This window comes from Anomalospiza imberbis, chromosome 5 (genome assembly GCF_031753505.1).
Source record: "Anomalospiza imberbis isolate Cuckoo-Finch-1a 21T00152 chromosome 5, ASM3175350v1, whole genome shotgun sequence".
Lineage (NCBI taxonomy): Eukaryota > Metazoa > Chordata > Aves > Passeriformes > Viduidae > Anomalospiza > Anomalospiza imberbis.
This window is the reverse complement of record NC_089685.1, coordinates 46,369,535-46,397,161: the sequence shown is the minus strand read 5'-3', so window position 1 is coordinate 46,397,161 and position 27,627 is coordinate 46,369,535. Positions and strand designations below refer to the sequence as shown.

Below are 27,627 nucleotides of genomic sequence, written 5' to 3'. Positions count from 1 at the left end.
CAAATCATGGAAGGGGCTACCTCCATGTCTGCAATCCAAGGCTTTCACACCTTCCTCAGTGCTGTGCCAACTATCTGCCAACAGTCTGGGTCTATCTATGCTCATCTTTTAATTGAGGGTAAGAAAAAGACAGACTCTTAGTTGTTACTTGGGGAAATACATTTTCCTCTTCTTCAACAAAAAGGAGGCTGAGGCCTACAGAGCTGAACAAGTATTTTTCATATGACAGGGTGCTCTATGGACCAGTGATGGGAAACAGACAGGTTTTTTATGAAACCCCAATCTAGACTGAAAGAAAACAGACCTCTCTTTCATCAGTATTTAGGTTCACCTTATAACCTGACTTGCTCAAGTGATGGTGACATGACTTCAACATCAGCATTCACCTCCTAGGGACATGCAGTAGGGCCATGAGGGTCTCACCCAAGCAGGAAGAGCCAGCACGAGCAATGGGAGGAGCTCAGCATCACCTGCCCAGCCAGCAGTGAGGGGGGACCCAGGCAGGCTGCAGGCAAAGGGCCTGAGGACATCCCCTTGGTGAAGCACAGGGTTATTGTGCTGCAGCCCATGGGCACCAAGGGGACTCCATGAAGCCACATTGCTCCCCATCTGTGCAGCAGGGCAATCCTGGCTCCCTCCCTCACAGGGAGCGGGGCGTGACAACACTAAAACATGGAGCTAACACAGACTTTTGGGTATCTTAGAAAGCACACACACCTCTAATACAGGACACAAGCTAAAACCTGTTTCTTCTGAGCCTTTTCTTTCCAAGAACACTACTGCCATAAGGGGTTTGGGTAATTTGGAACCAACAGCCTGTTCTGCAGCTACCATGGCTCCCCATCTTGCTTGCAAAACCAAACCTTGATGCCAGACCGGAGGAATCTCTCTCACATCAGCTGATTTCCATTGCTGCAGCACTCTGTGGCTGAAGAAGATGGATCTCACCACTAAAGCATTACATTAAAACACAGTATAGAGGGTAACATGCAGAGGAGAGAAAAAGATTCTGACTAGCACTGCATTCAAGACATTATGTCTCAACATATACAATGTTTCTAGGCCACTTCTTTTAAAAACTGAAATTTTAAGGGGTTTGGGGTTTTTTTTCTCATTTAATACAAACTAAGAAACATGAAACTAGAGTCTATTGATATCCAGGAATAACAACAATAGCAGAAAATTATTTTAAAGATAAATCCCTACTTAATGCCAAAGCACATTAAAACAAGTGGGACCCACTATTCTATCTCTAGAGCCTGAGCCTGTCAAAGAGCAAAGCCAGCTTCTGGTAACAGATATGGAGAGATGATTTTCTTCTTTCTGTTCAGTCAATTAGATCATTACAATGATTAGACCACTCAAGGTTGGGAAATGCTTTAGGGCTGCAGAAACAGAAAGTTTGTTTCCTTCCTCCAGTCAACAAAAATTCAAGGTGAGCGTGCAAAATCTACTAATACTAAATCAATATGACAGAAAACAATCAGTACAACTAAAAAAATGAAAATTCATGTGCTTAAGAAAAAAGCTTTTCATTTATTACATAATATTACCTGAAAATGTACCAGATTCTTCCATTTCATGTACAATTTTAAACCTTTATTTCTTCTTAAGAACTACTTTTAATGCTCAGGTTTTGATGCTGGACACTGCACTTGCAATTACATTTCACTGCAAAGCCAATCATAACAACATGCAAAATTATTACCAAAAAAATCAACGATTCAGCAAATAAAGTAATTTGTTATTTGCCAAAATAAAAACGTAACTAAATCATTATGAGACTATCCAATGACTTAAATAGATATTTGTGGACATTGTATAGATTAGCAGAGACGAAAACTAAATTTAGGTTAAAAGCCATATTTAGCTGCACATCAATACATTTTAATGGCCATCCAACACTGTGAATCACTCTCTCTTTAGGAAAATACCTAAAACCTACACATGCAGAATACTAGAATTGATTTGGTATAGCCATTCTTCTCTTTGCCACTTAAAAACAACAAACAAACAAACAAAAACAAAAAACAAACACAGTCAAAGCATGATGCAAAGTCTGTACAAATGACAGCATTTCTTAACAAATAACCCAGTTGAGTGAATGTTTGCAACATTTGGCCAGGCAGTGAAAGCAGCAACTCTGATGCCCATTCCTACGAGTTCCAATTGGGACCCCATTTGTCACACACGTGAAAAGGAGTTAATGCTTTAGAAACACGTTTCACACAAGTGATAATGGTAACTGGAAGACCTCTGGAAAAGCATGGGTAACCCACATTTGGCTCTTTGAAGCAATCAATTTTCTCTTCCCCAAAACCAGAAAACTTTTTCAAATCATGACCTGTAATTCCAATTTTGTGTTTTCCCTTCTGTCATTTGAATCTGGGTAAATCCAGAAACAAAGCCAATCTCTTGCTAGTCCAAGCAACCTTGACTTCACAAGTCTCTGAGTCACAGATACCAACTCTTCCTTAGCTTTCTTCTTACTAACAATTAACTAGTCTTCTTGAAATCAAGACTGCTGGGGCTGAGACTTAGAAAAGAGTCTGAAGAAGAAGCATACTTAAGACTGTCCTTCCAGGGTACAAAATTTTATATGGAAGCATCTGAATGCCTACGCTGCATCAGAGCAAGCCTATGATCTTATTCCCAAAAGAAGTCTCTGTTTTGGGAAAGGTTTAGCGCACAGAATAAACTAACTTTCCCCAGGGTAAATAGAGGGAGGTTTCCCCACACACAGGCTGTTAGTCTTAGTATCTTCCTCATGTTCATCTGCCCTCTTTTTTTAAACCTATTTGCACTTTTAGCCTCCACACCACCCTGCAGCAGTGAGCTCCAAAGCTCCACAGATGGAAGAAGTACTTGTTTTAATCTTCCTGGCTAGTAATGTCATTGCCTGCTCTTAACTATGAACTATCAAGAGTTGCTTTTCTTACTACACTGCTGTGCAATTTTACAAGTTTCTATTATATATCCCTCAGCCGTCTCCTTTCCAAGCCAAAAAGTCCTAGGCACTGCAGCCTGTCTTCCTATAGAAGCTTTCCCAGGCAACTCCACTGCACATTTCTGTATATTTTTCAGTAGTCAGAAAGGCACGCTGTAATCAGAACTGATAAACACAACAGATTCAAACTGCAGTATACAGATAATTTCTACTTTACTCCCTGTTGCTTTCCCACTGTGGTTTTATTTGCCTATTTCACTCCAAATTGAAAACTGAGCTCAGCTTTCTCTTTCATTCACTAACCAAACTATTTCCTAAAATATGATCCCAGGTGCCAGACTAGTTCTGGGAGGTCTATCAGCAAACAGCATTGAACATCTCAAAGAGACCTCACTGTTTCTATTAAGCAGAAAAGTTTTGAAAGTGCCCCACTCAAAACTACCAAAAAAAAAAATCCCTACCCCTGCACTTTCTGCCCACTTCTTCAAGCCTGCTGCCACTGCCTGTCAATATGGTTCACTTGGCTGTGCTAATTGGCTCTGTATACACTATTAGTTCACTCTTTTCTTACTTTGAGGTTGTAATTTGTCCCCACTGGGAGGTAATAGAAGCCAGCACATGGTCAGTCATGGATGGTTCTGATGACTCAACTGCTGTGAGGTAGTTTGCTAGGACACGATCTCCAGTGGATTTGAGCCCTGTGTTTACTGTGCAATGGGTGATACGTATCTCAAGCCACAAGCCATGAAATATTTTACATCCATAACCTTCTCCTGGAAGCTGCTCCCACAATCTTCCCCAAGTCCTATTCCAGAGAGCACATTTGCTCAAGTCATAAGACAGTGACACAACCACTCAGCCAACTGAGAAGTGAATTTATATCCATCAAAACTCCTGTTCCTGCAATCTGATGCCCTTCCTCGACCCCCTGGCAGCATTGAGTGCATCCTCATTCCTCTCTGAAAGCAGCCCAGCCCTTCATTTCCTCGCCTCCAGGGAGAGGGTGGGTCTGCCACTCAGGTATGCATCCAGCATGGCATGGGCATCCATGCCAGCTGGACATCCAACACCTACACATGTCTCCACCAGGCTGCCCAACCCAGCAGTGGTGCTCTGAACTGCAGGGAGCCGTTGCCATGGAGCTGGAGTGATACTGCTAGGACCAGAGCCACTACAGGAGAAGGGCAGTGACACAGGTGACAATGGCCTATCAGCACTACCTCCTTTGCTCTTCAGGCTTTAAGTTGCAGCCAGTCTTTTACAGTGTGCCCACTGGAAACATCCAAGCAGCTTCTCACAGATGTGGCAGGGAAGATCTATCTACAGAGGAAAGTTTTTCTCAGTAGCCTCCAGTGACAAGTGGAACCAAAAGCCTCAGCCCAGAATCTGAAGTTCCTCACACTCTACCAGCTCAAAGCTCAACTTCGGCCAGGTCAGAAAATGCTTGGCTTTGCCCATGTTTTAAAGTACAAGGCAGGTAGGAAGATGAGAACAACCCATTCAAGAGGAAACGTGGTAAAACAACTATCTCCAGTCCTAATCCACCGGGAGAAAAAAAGAATTAGTTCTGTCATAGAGAGGGGAAATCATAATATAGACCTTACAGAAGGTCAGGAAAGGGCTCCTCGGTATTGCTGCAAATGCTGGGATCGCTGCGTTTGACCTCCAATAGTATCAACAAAGCTTCATGGGGCTCCACCAATGACGGAAACTACCTTTATGTGAAATCCTTTGTAAGAAAAAAAGGAGGAAGATAAATGGGAAACATGGTTTGCAGCTACAAAATGCCTTGTTGTGGTCCTACTATCTGGATAAATTAATCTCCGAATTTTAGTACTGCTGTCTCTGACACTGTTATTAGACATTTTATTTACCTAGTAGATAGAGCTCCAAGTTCATAGATTTCCACAGAATCTCAGACCATGTAGAAAACATTCCTAGTTTCTGTTAAGAGATGTTTTGGAGGATCCCATTGAAGACATAATGAAAAAAATCACTTCAGCTACATTCAGTTGAAATTCAAACCATATAAAGAACCTCACTCTCTGCTTCATTTCATCAGTTTTAAGGATAGTCCTTAGTGGTTGCCAGTTGGTTTTCTCCAGAATAAACTCCTAAAACTAATAATTTACAATTTCTTGATTGGACCCTACTTGAGCTGGCTAGAAAAAGCCCAAAACAAAACCTGCAACAAAAGCAAATACACAAACAAAAAAACCCTAGAAATCATTCATTGTTCCTATTCATAAACATATCTAATTTTACTTTAAAATTAAACAGCCAAACTGTGGATTTAATACTGGCCAGCTGTTAATAGCTAAATATGTGAAATCCAGCTGCCACATCCAAAGTACTTTTTTGGAGTTGTGTTAAGACATCTCTTGCAGTTACACCCAATGCTACTCTTGGCAATATACACATCTTTAAAATTATTTGCAATGCTTTATATTTCTATGTGCATACATTCCATAGAACATCAACATACACTGCAGTGATAATCTCCTTCATACCCTTTTTCTCTCCAGACTGTCTTAATCAAGACAGTCGTTGCAAACTATAGAAGAACAATGCGGAAGCAAAGACACTGCATGTGGCTTAACAAGGAATAACCTTTGGAAATTCATTTAGATGAAGAATCATTTATAGCTTTCCTTAACTGCTGTACCCAGCAGTACTTTAGAGCTCCACAGCATTACAGCAGATGACACCATCTATCAGTGAAAAGCTTAACCCTTTTCAAAATCCTTTATTTACCAGTGCTCCAGGACATTCCAAAAACTAGTTTAACTTTAGCTGGAGTTTTCTGCATTTATTTTCCTGCCAGCAGTGGCATTTTTGGGAAGAAAAAAAAAAAAAAAAAAAAAAAAAGCAGTCACTATAATCTAGGCTTGAGTCCCACATGTTACTAAAGAAGTAGATGAAGAATGTAGTTCTCCTCTGTGCTTCAACAAAACACTGCCTGAAGACAACTCAGCAACATCAGAATCAGTATGGTCTAAATTTGGCATGTGTTGTAGACCTAAAAAATAACCCACACTATCAGGAATCAATAGCCACAACTCCACTGTTAAAAGCACAGAAGCTTTGGTGGTCTGTCTGGTCTGTTTGCTCAGGCTGAACATACCTGGGTTTGGTTTGGCTGCTTCACGATTGCCTAGAGGAACATCCCACCCATGGGCTGCTCCAGGCAGCCTCCTTCCGTTGGGAGGCACAGGGACATACTGCAACTTAAAAATTAATTGCTGTGGCAATGCTAGCAGTTCATCATCATCCACTGTCCTCACAAGGGAGTCCTCCCTTGCCAGGGAAAGAGTAACACCTGGAACGACTGTGTATGCAGCCTGCTCTGCATCCAGCTTCAGGAAGCCCTGGGAAGGGCAGTGGTCAGGGGAAGGTGGTGGGGATTGCTCTGGCAGCCACATCTGGCTGCCATCCCTCCCAGGTACTCCTGCCCTGGGCCAGGAACAGGATTGTGGCAGCAACACATGCCAGCCTCTTCCAAAGCCACCTTCCATGTAGGCTGTGGACACAGAAACACCACCCTGTCCACGTGTGGCTGATCCAGACATCAGGATACACTGAAGCTGCAAGATCCCACACCAAAAACGCCAAGAGCCAAACAACCACCACCACACCCCTGCCCCCAAAACACTGTGGGAACTAAAAGCCAGGTACAAATCAGATCATTGTCTCCGATTTCTGTAATAAACACAGTTTGTTTCTGTGCTGCATTACAAGTACTTAGTCCTGCTACTGCCCTGCAGAGGTACATTTATTATTATTTTATTCTTGTTTCACAGATAGAGAAAGCAAAAGACAAGGCAATCACTTTCAGAAGCACTGGCTTTTGAGCTGTTGGTACTCTGATACCCAGCTGAAGGCAATGAACTACAAAGTACTTCAAAACAAACGTGCAAAAAGAACCCACAAAAAAGTTAGACAATTTTTGGACTGTAGGTCAAAACTATATTACTGGCCAAAAGCACAGGTTACCTTAGCTCTCTCCCGTTCCGCCAGTAAGCAGGTTCTTAGGAGAACTTTTGTCAGAAGAACTAGGAACACAAGCACTCAAGGACTCAGATAACTTTTCTAAAAGGCAGAAAGATTGCTTCTGTGTTACTGTACAAGACTTCATGTCCCTCTTATCATCATTTCTATCAGCACAGCACCGTTTAGTCACCTCCCTCCAAAAGGCACTTTGGGATGCACGCTGCAATATGCATATAAATTATCATTTATACAAAGTATATATATAAAGTATAATCTGTTTCACTGGGGCATTTCAGATTCAAGATGCTGTTTTAATGGGTTGCCTCCCAGGAAACTGACTTCACCTGTAATGACACAGTGAATGTTAATGACCACTGTTTAATTGGTGCTGTGCTAGTAAAATTTTGCTTCAGAGGGATTCAATTTACTTGGTGCCAAGGAGTTAAGTGATTAATCAGGTGTTAAATAGTATGTACTTCCAAACACTGGTCTTCTACCATTCAATCCGACACCTCTGAATTTAATAACAGCTTTGTCACTGACATTAACAGGAGGAGGATCCTCCTCCTAGTACACAAGTAAACACTAAGGAACATGCTCTGCACTGACAGATACCCAGCCTTGGCTGAGGGCAAAAGGATTCTGGCCATGGGGAGTTGAACAGTCCCTCGGCATGGGAAGCCTTCAGTGAGAGAGGGTTCTTTGCAGAAACAGCATGAATGAGGTATCAGGAGACATAACCCACCATCCAAAAAGTAAGTCAGTCAGGGGAAGCAAATTAAGATTGAAAACTCAAACAATACACTGATTCCTTGCCCTCCAGCTTTTTCTTTCCTCTGCCTTTTTTTAAACTATTACAAAGTACATCCTCCAATCCAAAATGAGCACTCTATGAAGTCCTTCAGCTACAAAATCCTGTGCTGAAGGACTCCTGCAGCCACCCCATTGAGCTTAGCACAAGAGAGAGCACCTATATCTACCAAGCTTGCAACTACATAAAATCTGCCCTGAAACCAGTTGTGAAACCTGACTCGCAGTGAGGTGCTGTGCCTTCAGTGCTGCCTACAGAAAGCACTCTCAGCTCAAGCATCAGCCAGGTGCACACAAGCGACCCTGGGCTCAGAGAGGTCCTGGTCTGCAAGACCTGAAGCATCTGATCTGTTCCCATTCTCCCAGTTTTAGTTCCCACACAACTCCACATTTGTGCCAGCACAATTGTACGGTCACATGGTAAATCAGACTAAGCAACTGAAAGTGTCATACTTATAAAAAATAAAATAAACAAATTAAACTGTGCCCTTTGGGAGCCTTCCACTTGCCTGGTGTATGTTGAATCTCCATATGATACCACAGTTATATTCTCAAGGTATATTCATTTCAGGCAAAAAAATAAGACAAGCCTGACAATCAGAAAGCTCCAGGTGAGGTTTTAAATAGAGTTTATCACCACATAGACCTTAATTAATCACAAAAATCATCATGTGTCTAAACTGCTAGTCCCGTCTCTCTCTGAGCTTTTGCTCCCATATATGTCTTTGCCAAGATGTTTACACTCCCCTGGTGCCTCAATTCTCCCATCTGTGGGAGGAGAGGTGAGGCCTTAAGGATCACTTGCCAATACTATAATGAGTGCCAATGTTGTGGCAGTATTTACAACAATATAACCAGCTAACTACTGTGGCTCAGGTTCAGAGGAACAGGTTTACTACCAACACAGATATTCTATCTATGAAAAAAGAGTCTGACTATGACAACCACACCAGATGCCCCTTCCCAGCTGACCTCAGAGTCAAAAGCCTTCAAGCCCTCTCAGATTGGAGTTCACCACAACCCCAAAGTCCCCCAGTAAATGCAGAGAGTATGCTGACACCCTAAACTGTAGCAAAAACTGAGGGCCCAACCTTCATGCCCATCTCTCACTCCCGAGGTTTTACTTTCTAAACCCCAGAATGAGTTCTCTCTACAGCTTTAGACCCTACACACATGCTTAACCTCCCTGCCACAACTGCACAGTGGGTCTGCTTGCCATGAGCCAGGCAAGCACACACCCAAGCGCTGGCAAGGTAAGGTAAGGCTATCAGCAGGGTATTTTTCATCTCCCAGAGGAGTCAGCCAGTACATACTTGCTGCAAAGCAAGCACATATCAATACACAATCACACACACATACTGATAACTACTTAACACAATCCAAGATATTACTGCAAGCTTATACTGATTACTGGTAATAAATATAAAGCAAAACTTCACCTGCTCAAAGTTTTCCCAAATCTGATTAGAGCACTTCTCTAACGCAACAAGATAGGAAGACTGTGCACTGAGCAGCTCGGGCATAAACAAAGCACCAGCCTTCACCTTCTCTGCTGAAGCTTTCCGTGTTCATCACCCCAGGTGCTGTGGCATTTACTGCCTGCACCCTTGTCCCAGATTGGAGGAGGAAGGGGAAGAAAGAACACCAACAACAAACCAAGAAATGAACAAGAAAACAAGAAAATACATCCACCAGCACCACTGCTTCCCGTTCACAGGCTCCTAGTGAAACTTTGTGACACCATGTACCACAACACTTGCCTACTTTTCAGAACAAGGCAGCGAAGTTGGGGTACTCTGTGTAGCTTTTTCCCCTGCCTCAGTATCACATTCCACGCCATGAGCCAGACTGGAATACTGAAGAAACTATCAGTTGCACTCACATAATCAACTACTATTTAAACAGCTCCTTTTAAATGCAGCTGCTGAACACAATCACCTTTAGCACCTGTTTTAATAAAGTGTCCAAAAAGCAATGATAGTTAGAAAAACTGAAGGGAAAGCTACCCAGAACAGTTAGACTGGTGGAGAAATGCTTTCATTTGAAGTTCCCATTTCTGTCTGCAAAGTTTTAATTTTAAAATTTGAAACTATTAAAATAGCCAGTAACAGAGAAGCTAGTAACAGCAGTTTCTACATGTAGACAAACAGTACGTAAAAAATAAGTTCAGATCATGATGTTTAGAATCGGTCACTTCAAAAAAAAAAAAAAAAATCAGTTTTCCAGTTACTGTTGAAATGTAATGAAAGCGTGGCATCTATTAATTTCAAGACCAAAGGAGGAGTTGGTATCTCTCCAGTTAGGAAGCTCATTACTTACAGTACAATTCTATAACATATCTTAGTGACAGTGGGTAAGGACCAGTTTTACAGCTCCTGAAATCAACAGGATGGTTGTTGATTTCCGTAAGAGCAGAAGTAAGCCTCCTATTTTCAAAATGACGCATCGAAAACAAGGAAATACAGCTCATATGACACCACTTTTTCATTACATTTGTGTTCTTTGGTCTAGAGAACGCATCCTACCTTTCCATGGGGTTTACCAGAAAAAAACAGCAGCTATATCTCATTTTATGTATCTTTAGGGACCCAATGAGTTAATAGAACATATTTTGCCTGCATTAGCATTTCACTATATAGTAACACACATACAATACCCCTTTATCCAGTTTGCCTGTCTGTGTTACGAAAAGTCAAACTAGACTCTAAGCCACGAGACTTCATGGGACACAGGCCTGACTGCATTTAACTCAGCACGAGAAAATACACCCAGAAGTTTTCAAATTGTGTTCCCACCATATAGAACACAAGACTCCCCTGTACACACACAGGACAAGCAAACAAAAGAGCATCATGCTGAATAAGTGTTTATTCCAGGCTCTTCCTCTTAGAGTTAGAGAGAGTCTGGAAGTCACCTCTTTCTTCCGGGCAGGGAGAGACTACCACTTAAGATCTCTTTCTTACTCGGCACAGTTAGTCAGGAGCAGAAGGGAGATTCCTGGCTTGCAACAAGACAAAGCGACTCCTAAATAAAATGCAAAACCGGGGAGTGAGGGAAGGCAAGAGGAAAGCAGTGTTCTGCTAGATAGGAAGGGTCTGGACAAAAAAGGAAACTCAATTTTGTTTCCATTGTCTCAGCTTCATGCCGCCTCCACTTAAAACGATAAACTTCCCGGGGCCCTTCTTCAGCAGGCCAAGGCACAGGGAAACACATCCCCCAGCCCCTGCTGGAGCGGGGCCGGGCTGGCAGCCCTGGCTCTCCTACCTGCCACCGGCAAGCGATGCCAGAATTGCAACCGCTAAAATAAACAGCAGTAATACGGATAATAAGGGGGGAAATATTAAAATTCAATAACGAAAGAAAGACAGAAAAAAAGACGACAGACAGAGGTACAGACCCACAACCCGCTGTAGGCGGAAGCAGGAGCGGCTGCATCTCCCCGACAGCAGGAAACTTTCTACGAAGTCGCTGGCGGGGACGGCGGGCAGCCGACCCCGCGGGAGGGCGGGCCGGCCTCCGGGGCCCCCTTAAAGCTCCGTGCCGTGGAGAGCCACGCCAGCAGAGCCGGGCCCGCCGCCGTGTCCCCGGGCAGCGCAGGGCGCTGACAGCCCGCGGCACCGCGTCCCCGCCCGCGGCCGGAGCGGCGCGGGGAGCACCCGCAAACGGGGGGCACCGACCCCTGCGGCCGCCCTTCGCCCGCCCGGGTGAAAAACATCAGAGGGAAAACCAGTTATTTCCACCAAAACAGCCCTGGGCAAAACACGGCGAAGCCCACCGCCCCGAGGCGCCGGCGGGCGCGACCCGCGCTGACAGGGGCCGGGCGGACAGAGGGACGGGGCTTTACCTTGATGCAAAACTGAGCAGGAGGTTCGGACATCTCTCTGGAGGGACTCGGCGGAGCCCGACGGGGCAGGCGCGGGCGGGCAGACGGGAAGTTCTCGGGCTTTCCCCACTTTCCACTCTTCTCCCAGCGCGGCGGCGCGGCCCGACCCGGCCCGTCCCCTCAAGGGGAAGTGGCGGCCGGGGCGGCGCGGGGGAGTCGGGCCGCGGGGCCGGGGCCGCTCCTCGCTGCTGCCGCCGCTCCCCCCTCCGCGTGTGTGCCTTGCGCGTGCTCGCGGCTCCGCGTGAGAGGCGATGCGCGCGCGCGGGAAGAGGGAGAGGGCGCGGGAGTGCGCGGGAAGGGAAGCGGAGGGTGGGGGGCGCGGCCTCGGTCCCCGCCGGTGTTTTCCTTCCCGGAAAAGAGAGAAACCGAAAGGCGGCAGCGGGGGCCGGGCCGGGCCGGGCGCTGCGCCCCGCCCCGCGCCGCCGCTCATTGATCCGGAGTTTCGGGGCCGAAACTGACGTGGGTTCCCGGCACCCGCACCGCCCCTTAAAGGGGCCGCGCCGGCAAGAGCGGCCACCGCCGGCTCAGCACCTCTGACCCGCGGGCGGAGCGGGCGTGCGGCTCGCTCTGGCCGGCGCCCTGGGTGCCGCTGCGGGCTGGCCAGGGCTGGTGGGGAGGCTGGAAGGGCGCGGTCGGGCCGTGTCGCCGTAGCCAAGCTGGTTGCGTTTGACACCGCGCGGGCCCTTTAAGCGCCGAGCGGCAGTCCCGGGGCGGGCAGCGGGACGGGCGGGCCCCGGCAGCACAGGGAGCTTTGTTCCGCCGCCGCTTGGGCAGCCCGGCCAGGGAGTGCAGCGCGGGCACTGCGGGCACTGCGGGCACGGGGCGGCCGCGGAGGCGCCACCGGCCCGGCCCGGTCCCCGTTCAGAGCCCGGCCTGGCCCTGCGTTCGAAGCCCGGCGCGGGCGCTCCAGCGCAGGCTTTCACAGATGTATCACCTGCAGCGGGTGGAGACAAACCCCTGCCTTGTGTGCGATTTCCATCCGCGATGGTGTCAGCGCCGGTTTCCGTCTGGCTCCTGGACAGTACAGCCCCAGCCTTCGTGATGGGAGTGAAAAGAGCAGGGGGAAAGTGAAAAACACTTCGGCCATCTCTTCGTCCAAATCTCTCTGTGATTTTACGGGCTGTTTCTGGTGTCCTGACAGGTTTTTAGATGCACCCACTTTATTGCAAGGCCTGAAGTTGCCTGGGAGCAGGGCACTGTTTTGTACCCGTAGGACTGCAAGGCAGAGCTGCCTCTGGAGTCTGCTGGAAGGATGCTGTGCACTAGCATAGGGTAGGCTCCTGTAAGTTATTTGGTGCTATCAAAAATGGCAACATGAGGGAATCCAACTGCGGTGCTTTCAGAGCAAGGCTTAGCTCACGTTTCGTGGTGCCTGCCTTAACTGTGGTGTACTGGCATCGAATGCAGAGCTGGTTCAGCTGCACGGCCAATAGGCCAGACTGCTGTAGGCAGCCCTTGGTCCATTTTGGAAACCAGGACCCACTTTTTGCAGCCTCTTACAACTTCATTTTGACCTTAAACTGAATGAGAGACGGTACTATCCCCTCCCAGCCTAGCAACCAATGACCCTTTTTAAACATAAAACCAACTCAACAGTGAAGGATTCATATTTACTGTCTTCCCTCAGCACAGCTGAACTGCTGAAGTAGAGTTGTTGCTCTTCAGAGTCACGGAATCATCAAGGTTGGAAGAGTCTTTTGAGATCATCCAGTCCAACTGTCAACCCAACTCTACTGTATCCCCTAAATCACTAAACTGTATCACTTGGTGTCAGATCCAGATGCCTTTTAAGCACATCCAGGGATGGTGACTCCTCCCTGGGCAGCCCCTTCCAATGCCTGATGCCCCCATACAGTAACATTTGTTTTTTCTCATATCCAATTTAAAAATCCTGTGTCTCAGCAAAAAGCCTTTTCCTCTCATTTTCTCACTGAGGGCATGGCAGAAGAGACTGGCCCCCTCCACCCTCCTGTCAGGGAGTTGTAGAGAGCAATGAGGTCTCCCCAGAGCCTCCTCAAGACTAAACCCCAGCTCCCTCAGGCATTCCTCATAAGACATGTTTTCTAGACCCTTCACAAGCCTTGTTGCCCTTCTCTGGACACCACAATGTCCTTTTTAAAGTGAGGAGTCCAAAACTGAATGCCAAATAAAGGGCATTGCCTCTCTCTCCCATCTTATCCTCTCTGTTACATCACCATGGCATTTTGCCTTTTTACCTACATGAGATTACCACTGTCTTTCCCCAAGAGCTGGGTTATTATTCTCTGTCTCATGGCAAGTTGGAGGTTTTTGATATTCTTTATATCAAATATAGAAGTTTGAGGTGGAAAAGATTTGTTAGGTCATCTACTCTGCTCCCCTGATGGTAGAGGATTTACAGCACTTGTATGATTTTTCGTTTAAATGCCTCAGGAACTGGGGCTTGCATCTCTTTCTTTTCACAGTCCAGAAAGTCCCATGGTCAGAAAGATATTTGGTCTATATTTTCATTTGTCCAGTTTCACCCAATTACTTCTGGTTGCACCCACGTTGTGTACTCCCCTAAAAAGTTTTTCTCCTTGACGGCTGTTTGTGTTTTACACACAGGTATCACTTATTTTCCTAGTTATTACCACCCTTTCTTTTTATCTCCTTTCATTAATCAGTCCCTGCAGCCACTTTATCACTTATGTCCTTGGTCTTCTTTGATACCCATTCAATTGGTCATCATTTTCTCAGCCCATGGATAACAACATGGTGTCCCATCAGTTTCATTTGTCTCCAACTGCCTCAAAGGCTTGTACTGAATCAGCCTGACATGGCTCTGAATCAGATGTGTTCCTTCTTGGAATGCCATTGTAATGTGTTTTTCTCCACAGACATTCTGGTGAAGATGTGCGTCCCAAGTTTCAGTTTTCTGCCTGGAGTTTCAACATCTCTTCCTTCTGGGGTCACTGATAGCTGCTTTTCCTCACACTTTGATTAATGGCCCTCACAAATACAGGCCTTGATCCATCCTCTCAAACCTCTCAACCAGTATGGATGGTTGCAAGTGTCTGTCCAAGACCACAACCTGATTTAGAGCTTGTAGGATATGGGGTTATAATTATTAAAGTTGCTAAGGCTTAGGCTCACGGGAAGCCCCCATGGGAAAGGCACAGCTGCAGGCTGGACGGTGGGAGTTGGTTGAGGGGTGAGAGGCCTTTATGAGTGAGGAGAGAGTCAGCTGGAAGTAAGATTGTGACTGGCTGAAGGAACGCGTGGACAGCGTATGAGCAGGAAGCTGATTGTATGAGCCGGGAGGCCACCATGAAGGAGGGCGACTTGGCGGTCATTATGGCCTGCCCAGTAATATATGTGCCAAACCAACGGCCAGTGTACCAAGAACTAGATTATAAAGTAATTAAAGAACTGAGGGCAATAATAAAGCAGCTTATCCTCCCATCACGGCCTAAGCTACCTAGAATCCATGAGCACTGCATATGTCCTTACACCCCATGACTGGAAAAGCATAATGAAAATTATTCTAACAGCGATGCAGTTTGCTGTCTGGCTAACCAATTACCAAGAGCTGTGTACAGCTCTGTGTACAGCTCCAGGCAGAAGTGCTGCAGGAAAGAAATCCACCAATGGCGGCTGCGCAGCTGACCAGAGAGGGTGCCTTTGCAGTCCCTTCAGCACAAGCAGGCTACCCTGCGAGACATATGTGGTATCATCACTTGCCCTGTAGGCCCTGTGGGCCTGTAGGCCCTGCAGCGACTCCTGGGAGCAGATATCGATTCTAACATGTCTTTTGCCAAGATTTTACAGGGTCCAGTGGAGTCGTTCATGCAGTTCCTGGGCAGACTGCAAGCTGCACTATCCCGACAAGTCAACAATGAGGAGGCCAGAGTTATCCTGTAGCAGCAGCTTGCTTTTACAAATATGAATGAAGACTGTAGAAAAGCATTGCTCACTCTTTGCAATGCACATACTTGTGACATAGCAGACATGGTTAAAGCGTGCCAAAATGTCGGAACAACTGCTTATAATAGTAACTCTCTGGCAGCGACTTTAACCATGGACTTCCGAGTTTTGAACACATGAGCGAGGGTCAGGGCAGGCCTGACCCTCGGACAGGGATCAGGACGAGTGGGGCTTGGGATGGTCCTGGCAGCCATGTTGACAGTGCTCGGCTTGCTGCAGGTGGCCCGCAGTGGCAGGAGCTCTCCCCCAGCCTCTGCAGCCCTACCCCCCGTGGCAGCACAGCCCTCAGCACAGCCACAGGCACATCAAGGACTGCCAGCCCGTCAGGTACAGCAACATCACACATAAAGCCTGGCCCAGAGACAACAGCACAGCTGGCCCGGCAGCTGTCACCAGACTTGTACATCCACCCAGAAGCGGCAGCCAGAGTGCGAGGCCACCGCTGGCAGAAGTGGCCAAGTGGTGCGGTCCACACTCTTCTGAGGCACGGGGCCACCAACAGCAGGTGGGTGGCTCCCCGGCTGCCATACCGCAGCTGCCGTATCACCGGGCATCTGGGCCAAGTGGCGGGGATATCACTGCCGCGGCTGGAGAAGCTGGTGGGGCCGTGTAGCAGCCATGCAGCCCTTACACCGAGCCCCAGCATTGTTGCTGCTCGCCACCAGGACCTTGGGCCTCTGCCTTGTCTAGTAAATTTAAACCTTTTGCTGTTACGGTACTTTCAAAGGACTTGCTTATATATCTACAGAGTTATAGCTCTTTACAAGTTATAATATCATTGATTATTTAGCTAAGGATAGATGAAGTGTTACTGCTCACAACCGGAGATGTTATAAGCATATGTTACAGTTTTTGAAGAGTTGTTATAGTTATTATTGTTGTCACTGTTATTAGCGTCTTAGGAGTTGTGTGGGTTTTTCCTAGAAGGTTTTGGTTGCTTAATAAAAAAAGAGGGGGGAAATGTAGGATATGGGGTTATAATTATTAAAGTTACTAAGGCTTAGGCTCACGGGAAGCCCCCATGGGAAAGGCACAGCTGCAGGCTGGGTGGTGGGTGTCGGCTGAGGGGTGGGTGTGAGGAGAGAGTCATCTGGAAGTGAGATTGTGATTGGCTGGAGGAACGCGTGGACAGTGCATGAGCAGGAAGCTGATTGGCTGAAGGAGCATGTGAACCGTGTATCAGTAGGAAGCTGATTGGATGGGAGGACATGCGGACAGCAGCACGGCAGCTGAGCCAGCCAATGGGTGCCTTCTTTCTGTTGAGGGCTGTTAAGTCTCGGTTTGTCAGGTTGAAATTGAAGGTATGAAAAGGGGCCGAATTTTACAATAAAGAGATCTCCTTCGGATGTGTAAGGGGGTCCGTGTCGCTTTGTTCCCCACTGCTGCAAGAGCTATTCTCTTTCAGCTCATTCTGTTTTTTCCAATACTCCACTAAATGTGAGTTCAATGGATGGAAACTAGAAAAGGTAACGAAAGAGATGGTGAACATGTAGAGAAGGCTACAGCCATGACTGCAGCACCTCTTCAGCCACAAGTCAATCCCACTGAAGTTGCTGTAAGAAAGCTGGGAAGGAAATGTGGCTGGACAAAACACACCCCACCCCATCCTGTGGTGTGCCCTTGCCAACAGAAGCAGGAATGCCTCAGCCATACTGGCTAGGTGCTACACACAGTGTCTGGAGAACACCTTTGAGCCCTTTGAACAAGGAGGGCCAAACCCTGTGTCATGTGTTAGCTTTTCTGCTTGGTTCTGCCCTTGTTTCTCTGCCCTGATTTCTTGCAGTTCCTCTCATTAATTGTGTCTCTTGAGACCTCAGACACTAAGGTCCTGCCTGCTGCTCTGGGCAGGAGAAGAAAAATGCTACCAAGTCTCCTGGTGTGCAGGGTGGTCCACAGTTCCAGGACAGTTGTTCTGGAAAAGTAAGGAGGAAGCTGCTCCAGCTGTCAGCTCCCCTTTAGATCTGTGCCACGTGGAGATTGCACAGAGCGGAAAGAAGTCCATTAGCTCATATTTAACCTTGAACAGGCTCCCAGTGAGTTTCTTTCCCTCTCATCTAGAGGCTACTGCTTAGGTTATCTCCAGGGAGGACCCATTAGTTAGGATTTATGATCTGGCAGGATTTATGACCTGTCATCAACACTCCAGCCAGAATTCCCCTAACTTTTTCTTCGGATGGATGTCAGCAAAACTAATACAGGCAAAAGGTACCGTGGCCTATGAGGTGAGGCCAAGCTCCTACCTTGCTTAGAGCTCTCTCAGAAAGGAAAGGTGGACGGTGTGTTGGATGACAGCAGCAGGATGAGAAAATCAACAGACTGCAGTATGTTTTTCTTATAGTGGCCTGAAAAATCTGGCTTTAGATTGTATTGGTATTGCATTTTCTGGCCTAAAGGTTGTCCTTGAAAACAGAGCAAACCCTGAAGTAAAGGAGACAAACGACCCTTTCACTGCGACTTAAAATTTTCTGTCCACGGCAGTGCATCTGCCCTGCAGCTTCCACTGATTCTCTGCCACCTGGGCCTCTTTCACAGCCATAGGACTGCCAGTGTCTTCCTACTTGCACTTGCTGAGCAGCTAAACCAGGGGCTTTTTCATATGTCCCAGAAGGATGTTGAAGCCTTTTTCCCAAAGGAGTTAGACATTTGACTACCTACATCGAGCTGAAAGCCAAGGTTTCCATTCCTTCTTTTGTGTGTACTGTTTTTCTGGTTTCAGCAGCGTACAGCAACGCCTCAATAATAATCGACTTTTACTAAGGAGACTTTGTTCATAGTAGTATTTTTCCTTTCCTCTTTTTATTTTCAAACCAATCATTTATTCCCAGTGCCCAGTTATCATTAACTCTTTCTACTGCTTCTCCTCTGTTATCATTTCCTTCCCTTTATCTTCCCCAGCACAACTTAACTGACTCATTTAGTGCTCACGTGTTTGCCTCACTTGTATTACTAGTTTTATTTTTGTCTTCCAGTGTTTGAGCAGATTCAAATGTGACTTGATGGGTCTGCTAACATTACTGGGCCTCAACAGAGATGACTCTTCCAAACTGAGGGACAGAATCAAGCTCCTAACAACAAAGCACAGTGGGAGACAGTAAATTCACAGAACACGCAAGGACATGTTCATATTAGAATGCAACTGATTTTTTAGTCTTGAGGGCTAAAGGGAAATCCATGAGGGCTGGTACACAGAGGTGCTGTGGAAGTGATTCCCATTGCACATTTAGCACAGTGATTCCTTTCCCTCTTATCAAATCGGTTTCTGAAATTAAATTGTGTTTTATGGCTTTAATGTGCATCAGTCATGCTGCTTCTCATCATTAGCAGTAAGACTTGCCTTCATGTTATCAGGCAAGTCCTTTTTCCAAGATTCAGACGGGTTTCTTGTGGTAGAAGTCCCAGATCGTTGACTTTTTAGGATTAGTTATGAAATCCAGTCTGCACTGTTAGAGGGAGAAATGCTATATCCATTTTATTTGCATTCTTGCAAATTGGTTCATCTACGATTCTAGTCTTACTTGAGATTCCATAGCCTGGCTCTATGAAAAGGATTTGCACCCAATATAATGATTTTGATAATAAGATTGTTTTGTTTTGATTTAGTTTTAAGTCAAAATAGCTATATTTGTGCATTCCCCAAAGCTGCAGACATTTTAATATAAAGATGCTTGAGTTTTCTTCGGCACCCACATAGCTTTCCCATTTCAGAAACTCACAACAGCCAAACTAGAAATGCAAAAATGCTAGTATGACACCTATTCATCCAGCAGCAAATATATGTAAAAGAAAATAATGCTGAACGTCATTCTTGATGGTCTAAGCCACATCATCCTCACACATTGTCACATATAGTATTATTTTGAATCATCTAGTGTATTTTTTCTGTAAATAGGAGAAAAAGTTTTCTATTGCTCCAAGTGTGACTCTTGTGCTCAAGAAAGGGAAAGGGAAATTGAGAATTGTACTGTTGTTCAAAGCAGCGCAGCATTTTCTGAGAGACAAGTTGATAGTCACATTTGAGAAGTGGACTCCATTGCACAAGTCACTGCTTAGACACATGCTGACAGTGCTACTCCTGGAACATATGCTCAAGTTGTAGCACATAAAAATGAGGCAGTGAGTGGTCCTGACAGAGCTCCTGAGATCATTGACTCCAGTGACACCAACCTGGCAAAAGCTAAATCTGACTATCAGGTTAGTCCAAACTGCTTGGGACCACAGGCCCCTCTCATGCTGCTGTGGAACAGTCCCATGACACCATGAGGCAGTTACAACCAAGTCCTTCTCTACCTCTTCTAGTGTTTTGGTTGCAGTGTGGTGCCACAAAGCAAAACGTTCAGGGCTAAGAGTGTAAAAGATGTGAAAGTACCCCATCCCACACTGCTGTGCTGTGCAGGTCACGGCACACCCTCCTTTGACTGTGCCAGCAGCTGCCTGTAGTACTGTGAAAAGACACAGGAATACATAATTTGTATGTTTGTGCATGTGTGTCCCTGTGTTTAAAGCCAGCTCAGTTCCCCTGACTATGGTCTCCCTCAGAAGGAGACTGACAGGGATACCTTAAACTGGAATCTTTTGGTTCCTCAAGGGTACAGATGCAGCTTGTCCCCTCAGCTCATGCTGGCAGTGTCTCTTCCTCACCTCCAAAGAGTCAAGAGGCTTGGCCAGGTGCTGCTCCTTGCCCTGCCACTACAGAATCTTGCCCCAGCAAAATGTGTGGAAGGGCCACCAGGCATGCAAGGACCAAGGAGCAAAAGCAGGGTACCTCTGCCTTTGGCTGGAGATGGACAAGGCTGGGCAGGCTGTATCAAAGGAGGGAGAGCAGCCCCTGGGTTGAACACGGAGGTGAAGGTCAGCAGGAGGGAGCTATAGAGAAGCTGGGGTAAGAGGCTGGGCTGCACCAGGCAAAATCTCCCCACTCAACCTACTTTAGCAGGGCTGGTCGTTTAAATGGAATCTAAATCTCTGCAGATATGTGAGGAACTTCCTGGCATCACCGAAAGACAGGCAGTGACAGGGGCAGGGCTGTGCTGGCCAGGGTCAGGCATGGGGACAGCCAGAGCAGGTACCACAGAGAAATTGCTGTGGACATGGGCTCATAATTTCTGCAAAGCACTGGTAAGTAAGGGAAAGCAGAAGAGGTTACCAAAATAGGATTTTTGGAGGACAATTCTGCAAAGCACTAGATGCCCAGCTCCCAATTACAGGCATAAGAAGCTATTACTGTTATGTTTGGTTTTTTCACAGTCCAGAACAGTGAAGTGTATGTCAGTATTTACATCCTCTTGAATTCAAAATACTGAGTCAGTTGCATCTCACCTCAAAATCACAAGATTCTGAAGAAAAGAACTACTTTGGAAAATTCCTTAAATTGTATGTGTGTGTATTTCGTTACCTGCCTCCAGATTTTGTCTTGTAAAGTACATGTTTTCAAATGTCCCCCACAAATTCTGAATGCTGAAAAATTTCTTTCTTCTCTTTCATTCCTTCTTCTTTCTTCTCTGTTATTTTTCTCTATTTCTTTTTGCCTTTCCACTTGCCTTTTGATTTCATATGTAATTAAATTATGTAGACCAGGAAAATTAAGAAGCCTTAAGTTATGTGCTGTAACTCAAGGTAAAAGTAGAAAAATCATCAAGCTATATTTTGTTACTGTAAAACATTTTCAACAAAAATAAAGAAAAAAAAAATAGAAACTGAAGGGAGAGGGTTCGAATTCTGTGTCAGGTAAGTCCAAATCGATTTACATTTTGCAGGTACTATGGTTGATTTTTACTTCTCCAGTTCAGTCACCTCAGCTGCAGAGGTGAAACAAACTTTTCTAAAAACTCAATCCTCTCTATTAGTAATCTTTTTTTCAGTCTCACCACTCCCTCCCTCCTTTTTCAGCATCATTTTCTCCACAGGGTGACAGGATTACAGCTGTAGTGCCAGTTCCAAGTTGTGGTATGCACTCTGTCATCTGTGTCATTGTAACTCTATCTTGCTGGCAGTAGAAGAGTGACACAAATTGTTTTCCTGCCGGATAAAAATTGTCTAGCAGATTTAATGCTCATAACCTAATGTGAGGAATAATATTATATGAGCAACAGCAGTCAATCTGCTCATAATGGCATTGTGTCCCCTGGTATTGAGGGGAAAATTCGAGCCTGTGGAAGCTCAGCACCTTTCTGAGTAGTTCTGCAGATGCTGGGGCCAGGGCTTATAGCAGTGTTGACCACACAGTTGCAAAGCCAGTGGGCTGATGTGAAAACTCAAGCTTGGAAATAGAGAAGGAAATGGAAACTCAAGGCTGAGAGTTGTGTATGCTCAAGAAATGGTACAATGAAACCCTGGTAGATGAAAAAAATAGCAACGCAAGTACAGTTTGTTGCACAGAACTGTGATTTATCTGCTTTTATTTTCAATAGTTCCAGTGGCATCATGATTTCGGATTTTATAGCCTATTAAATCATGCTTGACATTTATGGATGTAGTTTAGAGTGCATGCATTATGGAGAGTTAGAAGCCTCTCCCTGGCTGAGCAGCAGTTTCCACTTAAAGGTCTTACTCCATCCTCACGTCCTTTTATACCTTGAGCTCAGATACAGACAAATACACTCCAAAGAAAAATATTTTGGCGAAGAATACAAAAGATGAACAACTTTTCTGTTCCTATTGGGTTTGGACTGTCCTAATCTGAAGTGGCCTTTATTTCTGTTGTTACCTCCCATTCCCAAAGGCACGTATTGCACCCAAAGTGTTGACTGCAGCTTCTGCATGCACTGCACATTCTGCCACCTCCATCACAGCAAACAGATTGCCCTCTCCCAGGAAAGAGGTGGTTATCAGCCCAGGTTGCTGATGGTTTTCTTCAGTGCGTGTAGGGAGTGGCATAATTAAGACCGGAAATTGGAGCTGACCCCAATATTAGCTTGGCAAGAGGTGCTGAGGTGGGTGGACCTGCGTGCCAAGGCCTAACCTAGGTTGTTACTTAGACAGTGGTGGGATAACCACTGCTACCTCCCCAGCATGTGGTTCACTGCCCCTTCCCACCAGAGCTGTCCCTGCAGCTGCTGCCCACGAAGGCAAAGGCTCCATCCTGGGTTGTACCCATCAAGACAAGCTGAGAGGGCACCCAGGAAGGAGGAGCAGGGAGGGCAGCTTGAACTCCAGTCCTGTCAGATGTAGAGGAAGGGAAGAGCAAAGCAGCCGGTGAGGCTGGAAAAGGCATTTGTGATGAGGACTGGGATTTTTGTTCAGAAGAGACCTTGGCAGCAATTTCAGGGCGGCAGAGAGAGGGAGTGATCAGTGGCTGGATAGGCTGGACCTTGACTGGATGGAAATTTAGCCTCCTTGCCTGTTATCCTCACAGCCAGGGAGACTCCTCTGTGTCAGAGGATTATGGCACAGAGACCTTTGTGACCAGGAGAAAGGAAGGCTTTAGCTGCCTGTGGAAGATACTTCCATATGCCAGGGCCTGAACTAAGTGCAGATTGCAGTGGTCACAACTACCACAGTGAGAGATAAAGACACGTTTCACTCTTAGATACCATCTTACAAGTGGTAATTAAGTTTTTACAACATCCATGTGAAGTAAGCACACAAGTACTGCTCCTATTTTAAAGCGAGGAGAGGAGAGGAGAGGAGAGGAGAGGAGAGGAGAGGAGAGGAGAGGAGAGGAGAGGAGAGGAGAGGAGAGGAGAGGAGAGGAGAGGAGAGGGGGTGAGCACCCTGCCGAAGGCCGGGTGGTGATTCAGTGGCACTGTCACCATCACCAACCACGAGCTCCTGGTTCCCAGCCTGGCCCATGAACCACTGCAGCCTCCCTTCCAAGAGAAGGAAGCAAGCTGATTTTTCAAGTACTTTGATGAGAGAAGGAAGGTTAGAAATAGCCCGAGGCTGTTTCTAGAGTAAGTGTCAGGGCTGAAGAATTGTGGAGGAGGGGAGCAGGAAAGGGGATGGTGGTGAAGGAACTGTTGATACAAATGGTTATTAAGGGAAAGGCGGTGACAAATCAGAACCAAACAATAGGAGGAAAATGGGTCAATAGATGAAATGGATTTTCTTGAGAGACCTTTGGGACAGAGGAGAGGTAGCAGTAAGAGGAGAAAGAGCTGCAGTGGAGAGGGAGAAGAAAACACAGTGAGAGTGTGCATGGCAGCATTTGAAAGTGTTAGGAGACAGACAAAAAAATGCCACCAAACATGGGGTCTTACAATGCCTGGGCATTTATAATCACACTATTGTCTCTTCCACAGCAGCTGGAGATCTCAGAGCCCTCCACAGAGCATCATTACCTTTGTTTCACCTATGAGAGGACTGAGGCTCAGAGCAGTGAAACCATCTGCCTATGGTCACGCAGCAAGACCAACACATTATAGTGGTTTAAACTATTAGAGTAAATGCAACTGGACATGGGAGTAAACAGACAGGGGCACACAGTTCTCACTGGGATAGGAGAGAAACAGAAGAGATGACTGATGTCAGCACCCCAAGTTTATTTTTATAGCTCTAAAATACATAATGTCATATAAAATGATATTTGGAAGCTGTGAGCTTTGGACCTTCTATGCTTTAAACTACAAGCTAAGTAATACTAACAGTCAGACACACCACTATATGCACAAGTACATGTGACACAATAGTTCTGATGTTAGCATTAGTGTGATTTGTGCCCTTCAACAATTAATTTTCTCAGTTTTCCAACTTTCAGAAAAATTAAGGTAACCTTACTACAAGTACAAAAATGGACAGATGTGTATACAAGAAGACTTCCATGACACCTAATATTGTTACCTTCCCAAAGTCCTTAGAGACAGAAGAGAATAGAATGGAATAGAATATCTCAGTTGGAAAGGACCTGCAATTGCCTGGAAGCTGCGTATGACCACTATCATGGTGGAGTCATTGTTTATGGTAGTTGTGTGCCATGGCAGAGAAACTATAAGCCTGACAGCCTGTGGCTGTCATATCAAAAGGAGCATTCTCTGGAAAAGTAGAAGCTCAGAAAATTTCCACCACCACTAGTCTGAGCTAGCATAATGTTTTATGGCCTGGGAAAATGACATGTTTTTGTAAAAGTTCCTCTTCATTTAAAAATCTCCACCTTTCCTCACCTCTTCTTTCTTCTTTTCCTCACAAGAAATGAAGAAATGCAGCTATTTTTTACTGTAGTTTGAGAAGGATAGAGTAGTAGGAGCTGTGCAGTGCTACCACCCTCTGGCCATTGCCAACAGCACCATCCTCCCTGTGCAGGACTGCTCTGAGCTCCATCATCTGCCTTGCACACCTATGGGAGATAAATGCTGCTTTTCATTGCACCCAGTAAAGAGGGACAGTGATTTACACCTTCTGATGCAGCTCTACACAATGCCTGTTTGGGATGCTTGCTTTTGTAAAGAGATCTCATCTGGGTGAAGGATGCAAAGGTCAAACACTTCCAGATGTGTTTTCCCTCTGCAGGTCCAGCTCACGTGGCCAGCGGGTTCATCTCCTACCTGGTCATATGCAGATTCCAGGCAACTGCAGGTCCCTTCCAACTGAAATATTCTATTCTATTCTATTCTATTCTATTCTATTCTATTCTATTCTATCTCTAAGAACTTTGGGAACATAAGTCCTGTAGCATCTCTAGAACTTTTCAAAAAACAAGCTGGCCCTTCTTGTCCTCTCATCTACCCTCCTGTCCATAATCAAGTGCTCATTTATTTAAAGAACAAAAAGCTAACAAGAAAAAACACATCTACTATGCCCACCATTTTGCTGCTAAAAATATGCTTTCCAAAATTAAAACCAGCAGCTCTTGACATAAAAAACCTCTTTTTTTTCTACTTCCATCTACAAGAGAGATCCTGGCTATCTGCCCAGATGAAGAGGAAGCCACAGCAAACTGTTGCATCTTGCATCACACTCTTCAATGGCCAAAACTGGCATGTCACAATCTGTGAAAGGGAACGAATTTCAACGTCAAAGGAACTTTGTACCAAGGCTGTACTTTACCTTTGGTTCCTCTCTGGACAGTAAACGTGTGTCTTCAGGTGACAATATTTGTGCAAGTAAATATACTGGCTCTCGATGCCGGAGTTGGACTTTGGGGGTACTGCTGCTTAAGCCATTTTCTGATGCTGATGCCATGATGCATTCAATAATAATGATAATTAATAATAATAAACAAAAAAACCCCAAACCAAACACAACAAAAACCCCCACACAATTCCCCTCCAACCTGATCATCCAGTATTGAAAATGAAGTTCATCAGTAAAAGATTTCCCATCTCAGCTTATTTGCTCAGATGATGTGTATTCCTTTTGGGAGATGAATGCTCCATTTCATTTATTATATTTGATGAAAACTCTACCACCTCTTTGTAACCAAGATAAGGGTTTGGATTCTGTCACTTTGTGATTCTGAATCTCTCACTAGCAGAGTGGGAAAAAACATGCACAAGGCTGAATCCTTGTGCTTCACAGGTAGAAGTGTCTGCCATCAAAACCTGCAGAGAAAGCAGAGATAAAGAGAGCATATTCTATGTGTCCCTCCTGGGTACACCTTCCCACAGAGAGTCCTTTCTGAAGCCTTCTTACAAGTTGGAAAAGCTCAAAATATCTTTGCAACAGAAATACCATAGCTGTGGGGGGATTTTTTCCCTGTACAGTCTCTACAACACTTCTGTCTCCAGAGATCCCAATTAACAGTCTGGTCTCTATATTGTTTATTAACCCCCAAACTCTTCTAGCTGACCACCAGCCAGTAAGTCCAACCAACACAAGACAGAGGAAAGGATGGGGGGAAAAAATCAAAAAGTATTATGGTTTAAAGATACCAAATCTGTAATGAGGGAAAGTGAGGAAAATCACAAGTTCAGGCTTTCTCCCTGAAAACATTTGGCACCAGCTGTCTCTATTTAAAATGCCTTGCTTGATGCCAAATGCCACATTATTTTACAAAGAAAAAAGATAAGCTGATTGAAAAGTTGCTTCCTAGTTTGTGTAAGAGAACTCAAATCACTTAAAACTCTAGAGGTCAGTGCCATGAGTGCTTGATGAGTGACAAGACTTCCTTCAGTTTGCTTAAGAAAATGTATTTTTCTGGATATGTATGAGTGATACAGAAGAAAGAAAAGCTTCACTCCGAATAAAAATCAGAAACTGTTTTTTATGAGATTTTTCACCTCTTTTCCCAATCAGAATCCACAGAAGTGTTCTGATGTGGCATGATGACAGACAGATCCACATGTCTGACAATTCTGTAAATACACCACTATTCCTTGGATGCAGTGAGCCACCGTGAGTGAAGTGCCCAGCTGGGCAATTGTACTTCAAATGGCAATGGGCAGCTGATAAAAGAGACAGGAATAGCTCCTTGGTCCTTTTAAATAGGCTCATGATTTTAAATCAAAGCTGCCACTTTGCCCACTTCTGATCATAAATTTGCCCAGTGTGCTTGGAGGCATCGGCCAACCCCAGAGTGCTAGACCTAAAACAGTCACAGTGGTATCAGCAGCGATGCAACAGTGCCATCCTACTTCCAGAGACCAGAGAACACAAAAACCTGGGGTTTAGTGCCTTCATGGGGGAATTTGCACCTGAGGTCCCTTCTCTGTTACAGCTTTCTCACCAAACAAAATTGGAGTAGTGGTAAAGCAGCTGAGCATGGACAGATGAAAAATACAGCATGGGAAGTAGATATTATAAAGTGGGAGAAAAGGTTTATTTTTTCACTCAATTTACCACCCTCAGACACAAATTCAGAATGCACATAAGCCATAATAAAACCAGGTCACATGATTTGAAAGGTGAACATGTTTGTATGGATCTGAGAGGTGTTAATGGTAATTTTCAACTGAAAAAGAAATCCTGGAAGACAAATTGCTTGTTAAATCAGTCTAACAGCATTAATATTTTCTAACAGCATTACTTTCTAGAGCCAAGTGTTGCAATATATAAAGTGTCATGCTACCCTAATTTAAGAGAAGAGCCTTATGAATGTGATAATCTTTTAAGGTCCAATTTTATCATATAATGTGCTGCAGCCCATGTTTCCATATATGGTTCATAATGAGATTAGCACAGT

General features: G+C 45.4%; 1 protein-coding gene and 2 long non-coding RNA genes across 7 annotated transcripts in view; 2 read left to right on the top strand and 1 right to left on the bottom strand.

Annotated features, from left to right (window-relative positions):
* ETV6 (ETS variant transcription factor 6) overlaps window positions 1–11,797 on the bottom strand; it is a 128,530-nt gene extending 116,733 nt beyond the window's left edge. For 3 of the 5 annotated variants that reach the window (XM_068190535.1, XM_068190537.1, XM_068190536.1), the window contains exon 1: window positions 11,592–11,757. In XM_068190535.1, coding sequence (XP_068046636.1) covers window positions 11,592–11,624 — 33 coding nt within the window. In that variant the 5' untranslated portion in view covers window positions 11,625–11,757. Of the gene's footprint in view, window positions 1–6,940; window positions 6,959–11,591 lie in introns of those variants that run through there. The other 2 variants (XM_068190534.1, XM_068190540.1) reach the window with 2 other exon arrangements.
* A 5,169-nt stretch (window positions 11,798–16,966) lies between these two features.
* Window positions 16,967–26,174, top strand: LOC137474163 (uncharacterized). The gene is made up of 2 exons (XR_010999206.1): window positions 16,967–17,041; window positions 26,025–26,174. It is a non-coding gene; the product is annotated as an uncharacterized lncRNA (long non-coding RNA).
* LOC137474164 (uncharacterized) lies at window positions 21,555–24,834 on the top strand. The gene is made up of 2 exons (XR_010999207.1): window positions 21,555–23,147; window positions 23,813–24,834. It is a non-coding gene; the product is annotated as an uncharacterized lncRNA (long non-coding RNA).
* Window positions 26,175–27,627: the final 1,453 nt, after the last annotated feature.